Raw genomic sequence first — 5,528 nt, 5'->3', positions numbered from 1 at the left:
TGGTGCACAGGCCGAGCCTGGTCTAATCCAGTCGCTGTGAGCTCTTGGGATACGCTGAGAAGGCGCCTTTGCTCCGCGGTTTGGGGGGTGGTGCTCTTTTCTCTTGAGCTTGCAACCCTCTTCCCACGAACAGGAGTCTACACGATCCACAGCTCGCTCTAGTCTCAACCACTGCCGCCGCAGAGTAGATCTTAGCTGCTTAAGCAAGCCTTCCGCTACCTCCACTGCGGATGGATGGCTTCGCGGCCAGGAGTGATGGAACCGGAGGAAGAGGAGTGGGCTAGAGCAGCGGAGCCTGGGGTTGGGCTGCTGAAATCATGGTGCACACACTGGAGCCCCGTCCTCTGTCATCTCTGTGCTTAAGGTTCCCCGGCCACCTTAAGTCCATTTCCTCAGACACAGGATGTGGAGTCTCTGACTCCAACTCCAGCCAAGGGGAATTTAGTTCCAACGCAGGTTAAGAGCTGGGAGTAGTAGCAGCTGCAGCTGAAGAATCCTCTGGACCTCAAACCGGGGCTGTGTCCCAGCCTTGTGAGCTATGCCCAGAAACAGCAAACTCCCACAGGTGAAGACAGCACAGCCATGTGTCTGCCGTGAGTCTGAAGGTGGGAAAGGCAGGGGCCACTGAGTTCTGGGGTAGCCCTTTCCCAGCCTCCAGCGCCTCTGTTCTGGGCAGTGTTTAAAGCTGCCCCAGAGCCTTAAAAGGGATAAAAGGCCACCAGAAACATCTTCCCTAGGCAAGGCAGGGGTGGGGTGGGGGTCGACCGGAAAGCAGTTCTTTGGATAAATGGAGGCTTTCTGGAGTGGGTGGGCTGTAAGGTAGAACACCTCAAAAACCTGACAAGGTGCCCTGGCCCCTTCTTTCCACTCTTGCTAGTGTTTGTGGAGTGTGGATGATTTCTTAAGGAGGTGCCCCACTACTGCCCTGCAGAATAGAAGCACACGTGGCGTGTGTGTGTGTGTGTGTGTGTGTGTGTGTGTGTGCGCGCGTGTTCTTGACTGCTTCCCCCAGCTGAGCATCAGTCCCAGCGACTGAGTGGCAGGGCAAGGATGCAGCGGCTGGCAGTAAGAGCTGGAAGGAAGCTTTAAAGGAGATTCGGGAAACAAACGCTTCAGCCAGCTCCATCCTGAGAGAGGCCACGTAGCTGAAGTCTGAAATCAGGAGGCACGGCACCAGCTGATGCCAATGCTGTTTTTCTCTGTACTTTCTGGGATACTAGCAGAGATGAGCTGGGTAGGAGTGAAGATGTGGTCCGTAGTGTAGTGAATCAGAATAGGATTCAGAGAGAGAGAGAGAGAGAGAGAGAGAGAGAGAGAGAGAGATCCATGAAGTAAAGCACACATGAAGGATGTGTGTGGTTGCCAGAGCATTCCACTTCTGGGGCCACTAGTCTGTTCAATTCACCATCCCTGTTTTGAGTGCTGGACCACTTCTGTGTCCCAGGGATACTTTGTTGATGCAGACCTCTTGGTCAGCTGTCCCAGAGTGGGTTTGGAGAATTTGTTCTGAATCGGTAAGAAGCTATTTCTGCCTTCATTGATGCAGGCTGCTGTTAGAGAAGGGGCTTCATCCGCCCTTACGCGTGCTTTGCTTGCATTCAGCCCGCCTAGGCTGCAGATTTCTTCCCCATAGTCTTACTCAGAGCTGACCCACTGTGTGTTTGTGTGACTGTGTGTGAGGCGAGTGTGTGTGGTTGTGGAGTGACAGTTCAGCTTTAGCAACAAGGTCTGGAAATGTTACTGTGGTACTTATAAGTACAGGGCGTGAGAACCAATTTCCTGACGCCGTTCTCTCCCCAGAGAATGGGGCACCTAGAATCTACATGATCGGTAGCCTTTAACGGCTGCCTTTGCATATTGGTCACAAGATAAATTCATCTTATTTATTTACTTAATTCCGAGACAGGGTCTCATTCTGCAGCCTAGACTAGCCTGGAACTTGAAGCAAGCGTCCTGCCTCAGCATTCTGAATGCTGGAGTTACCTATGAAAGGTTACCACCATGCCAGGCTTGAGGTAGGCGCTCTAGATTTTATTTTAGAGGAGGAGACAGGCACAAAGGTTAGGGAAATTAGCCAGGTGATACAGCTGATAGCTGGTGAAGCCAAAATTGAGATCCCAGCAGTTTAACTTCTCCGGCCCCGCTCTTAACCACGCGGTGCACACCAGGAAAGTAGGACTCTGAAAGAAAGTTAGGGAATGAGGGCCACAGAACCTTGGGACCACAGGGCGCAGCAGATACTGAGGCCTCCTATGCTGGAGCCCTGGCCACTGCGTGGCGCTGTTGAGGCAACCGTCCGCGGTCGGCCAGTTCTTACCTTCGTCCAATCCGTTCCGGACCCTAGAAGTTAAAACGGGCTCAGCATAACCCAGAGCGGTATGTTTCTGGGTCCTAGAGGTAGAGAAGGGAGGAGGACCTAACAAGATGGGCAGGGATCCAGGCAGGAGAAAGAGCACGCTGGACCACCTTTCCGTGCGGCAGATAAAAAGGCAACACCGGCCCAGGGCTGAGGTTAAGTTTCAGCGGGGGAAGGTCTCTGAGGAAGATCTGTTGTCAGATCTCTCTAAATCCAGAAATTAAAAGAGCGGAGTTGTTAGACTCAGGAACAAACATCCAGGCAAACGCAGTTTCCGCAGGAAACGCACGGGGGTCAAGAGAGACAAATACAGAGATGGAGATACTGGGACAAAACACCGAGCCCGGGAAGCCCGAGCTAAAGACCCGTAGGCGCGCGGAGAATGAGGCGTCTGCGGAGACAAGTCACTAGAAGGGAGCAAGCGGTCTTCCGGGGACAGGGGCGGGACGGGGGGCCTCGGGGGAGAGACAGGACCACAGCGGACATCTCTCACCTCTCCGAGCGGATCTGACGATTCAAAAGTTGCGTCTCCAGACCACTCTGTCTTCTAACCAGCCGAAACCCCCTTGGACTCCAGTAGGTCCCGGTCTGCGGCGTCACCCTGGGAGGCTCGGTTCACGCGCGAGCCACCGGCGCCTCGGCCCCGGGTGGCCTGGGCGCCGCCTTGGGGTGGCGGGGAGCCGAGGTTCGCAGCCGCTGCCACCAGCCGCCGCTGCGCCCGCGTCAGGCTCGACCCCCGGCGGCCGAGCGCCCCGAGAGGGGGTGCCTCCGGGGGGCCCGGAGTTGCGGGCGCTGCGGCGGGGAGAATGACCCGCCTCCAGCCCCGCGAGCCCAGCTCCCGCCACCGCGGCAGTTCGTTCCCGCCGGGCGGGCGTGCGGAGGACCTCTGCCCGCCCCCTTCCTCCCCGCCCCACCCTGCTCGGGGAGCTCCGCCCCGGGCCCGCGGTCCTTCCGCCTTCGCCGGCCACCGGGCGGGAGGGACCGGCCTCCCCGAGCCCCATTTCTGCCCCTGGGGGCCCGGGAGCCCGGATTGGGCTGGGTAACGGGTGCCGTCCCTGCTCCGCTCTCCTGCGCCCAGCTTCCCGGTCCCCGGGGCGGCACCGGGGCGGGTGCGCCCTGCAGGGTCAGCGTGCGGGAGTCTGGACGCCAGGGGGCGCTGAGGAGCTGGGGGGGGGACACCCCTCCCTGTCCGCCTTAGTCCCCCGCCCCCTCCCCGCCCGCGCGCAAAACACAGTCGTCCGAGAGGCAGCGCGGCGGAGCCGGAGCCGCGGCCGGAGCGGAGCCGGAGAGCGGCGGCGGCGGCACCATGACCCTGGGCAGCTGCTGCTGCGAGATCATGTCCTCCGAGAGCTCCCCGGCCGCGCTGTCCGAGCCCGACGCAGACATCGACGTGGTGGGCGGCGGCGGCGGGGGGGGAGCTCGCAGCCCGCTCCGGGCCCCGCGCCCCCCGGGACTTGCACCCGCACGGCCGCGAGCCTCCCCGGGAGGAAGCCGAGGCCGACGTGGCCGAGGACGAGGAGGAGGAGTCGGGAGGCTGCTCGGACTGCGAGCCCCGCGCTCGGGCGCCCCGGGGGGCGGCGGCCGCGGCGGGGAGCCCGGGCCCCGGCGCGCAGGCGGCCCGGGGCGCAGTGGGGCCGGGCCCGGGCCCCGGGCCGCCGTCGGGGGGCGCGGCGACGCGGAGCCCGCTGGTGAAGCCGCCCTACTCGTACATCGCGCTCATCACCATGGCCATCCTGCAGAGCCCCAAGAAGCGCCTGACGCTCAGCGAGATCTGCGAGTTCATCAGCGGCCGCTTCCCCTACTACCGGGAGAAGTTCCCCGCCTGGCAGAACAGCATCCGCCACAACCTCTCGCTCAACGACTGCTTCGTCAAGATCCCCCGCGAGCCGGGCAACCCGGGCAAGGGCAATTACTGGACGCTCGACCCCGAGTCCGCCGACATGTTCGACAACGGCAGCTTCCTGCGGCGCCGCAAGCGCTTCAAGCGCCAGCCGCTGCCGCCGCCGCACCCGCACCCACACCCCCACCCGGAGCTGCTGCTGCGCGGCGGGGCGGGCGCGGCCGCGGACCCCGGCGCCTTCCTCTCCGGCTTCGCCGCCTACGGCGCCGCCTACGGCTACGGCTACGGGCTGGCGCTCCCGGCCTACGGCGCCCCCCCTCCGGGCCCGGCCCCGCACGCGCACCCGCACCCGCACACGCACGCCTTCGCCTTCGCCTCGGCCGCGCCCCCGCCCGGACCCCCGACGGCCTCGGTGTTCGCCGGCGCGGCCTCGGCGCCGGCCCCCGCGCCCGCCCCGGGTTCGGGCCCGGGCCCCGCGGGGCTGCCCGCCTTCCTAGGCGCGGAGCTGGGCTGCGCCAAGGCTTTCTACCCCGCGTCCCTGAGCCCCCCGGCGGCCGGCACGGCGGCGGCCAGCCTGTCCACCGCGCTCCTGCGCCAGGGCCTCAAGACGGACGCCGGCGGCGGCGCGGGCGGCGGGGGCGCGGGCCAGAGGCCCTCCTTCTCTATAGACCACATCATGGGTCACGGCGGCGGCGGGGCCGCCCCCCCGGGCAGCGGCGACGCCTCCCCGGGATCGCCGTTCGCGGCGGCCGCGGGTCCCGGGGGTCAGGCCCAGGTCCTGGCCATGCTGACTGCCCCGGCCCTGACTCCGGTGGCGGGCCACATCCGCCTCTCGCACCCGGGGGACGCGCTCCTGTCTTCGGGGCCCTCGTTTGCCAGCAAAGTCGCCGGCCTCAGCGGCTGCCACTTTTGACCGCGGCGGGCTCAGGGCCGCTGAGGCCCGCACTCCTTAACCTCTCGGGGGAGCTCGGCCGGTCCCAGCGGAATTCAGGGAGTCTATTTATGAAGAGTCTTCGGACCGAGGCCGGCGGCGCGTCACCAGGCACTTGGAGCTGCACGCTCGCTCGCTCGCTCGCTCGGAATGTCACCGACAGTTGGGACGAAGCGGGCCTCTGCGGCTCTGGTCGAGGCCCGGGTCTACGCAATAGGCTCAAAGCAGAGGTCCCTTTTCTGTTTGAGCGGCAAAAATAAAGGGAGTAGGAACCTTCGCTTCTTCTCGCCTCTGCATCTCTCACAGTCGGAGAAGAATGCTTTGGCAGGGAGATGCCTGTCGGTTAGCGGAGCCCGCCAGAAACACCTATGGCTTGAAACCCCCCTCCCCAGTCCCCCATT

At 63.8% G+C, this 5,528-nt stretch overlaps 1 protein-coding gene across 1 annotated transcript; it reads left to right on the top strand.

Moving 5' to 3' along the window:
- Positions 1-3,300: 3,300 nt before the first annotated feature.
- Positions 3,301-5,256, top strand: Foxd2 (forkhead box D2). The gene is given in 2 exon segments (XM_021629283.2): positions 3,301-3,772; positions 3,774-5,256. Coding segments are annotated over 2 exon segments (1,446 nt in total). The 5' UTR covers positions 3,301-3,662; the 3' UTR covers positions 5,110-5,256.
- The last annotated feature ends 272 nt before the right edge of the window (positions 5,257-5,528 follow it).

The sequence above is a fragment of the Meriones unguiculatus genome, chromosome 12, assembly GCF_030254825.1.
Source record: "Meriones unguiculatus strain TT.TT164.6M chromosome 12, Bangor_MerUng_6.1, whole genome shotgun sequence".
In the NCBI taxonomy this organism is placed as follows: domain Eukaryota; kingdom Metazoa; phylum Chordata; class Mammalia; order Rodentia; family Muridae; genus Meriones; species Meriones unguiculatus.
Note: the sequence above shows the minus strand (reverse complement) of the source record. Positions and strands in the feature narration are given on the sequence as shown.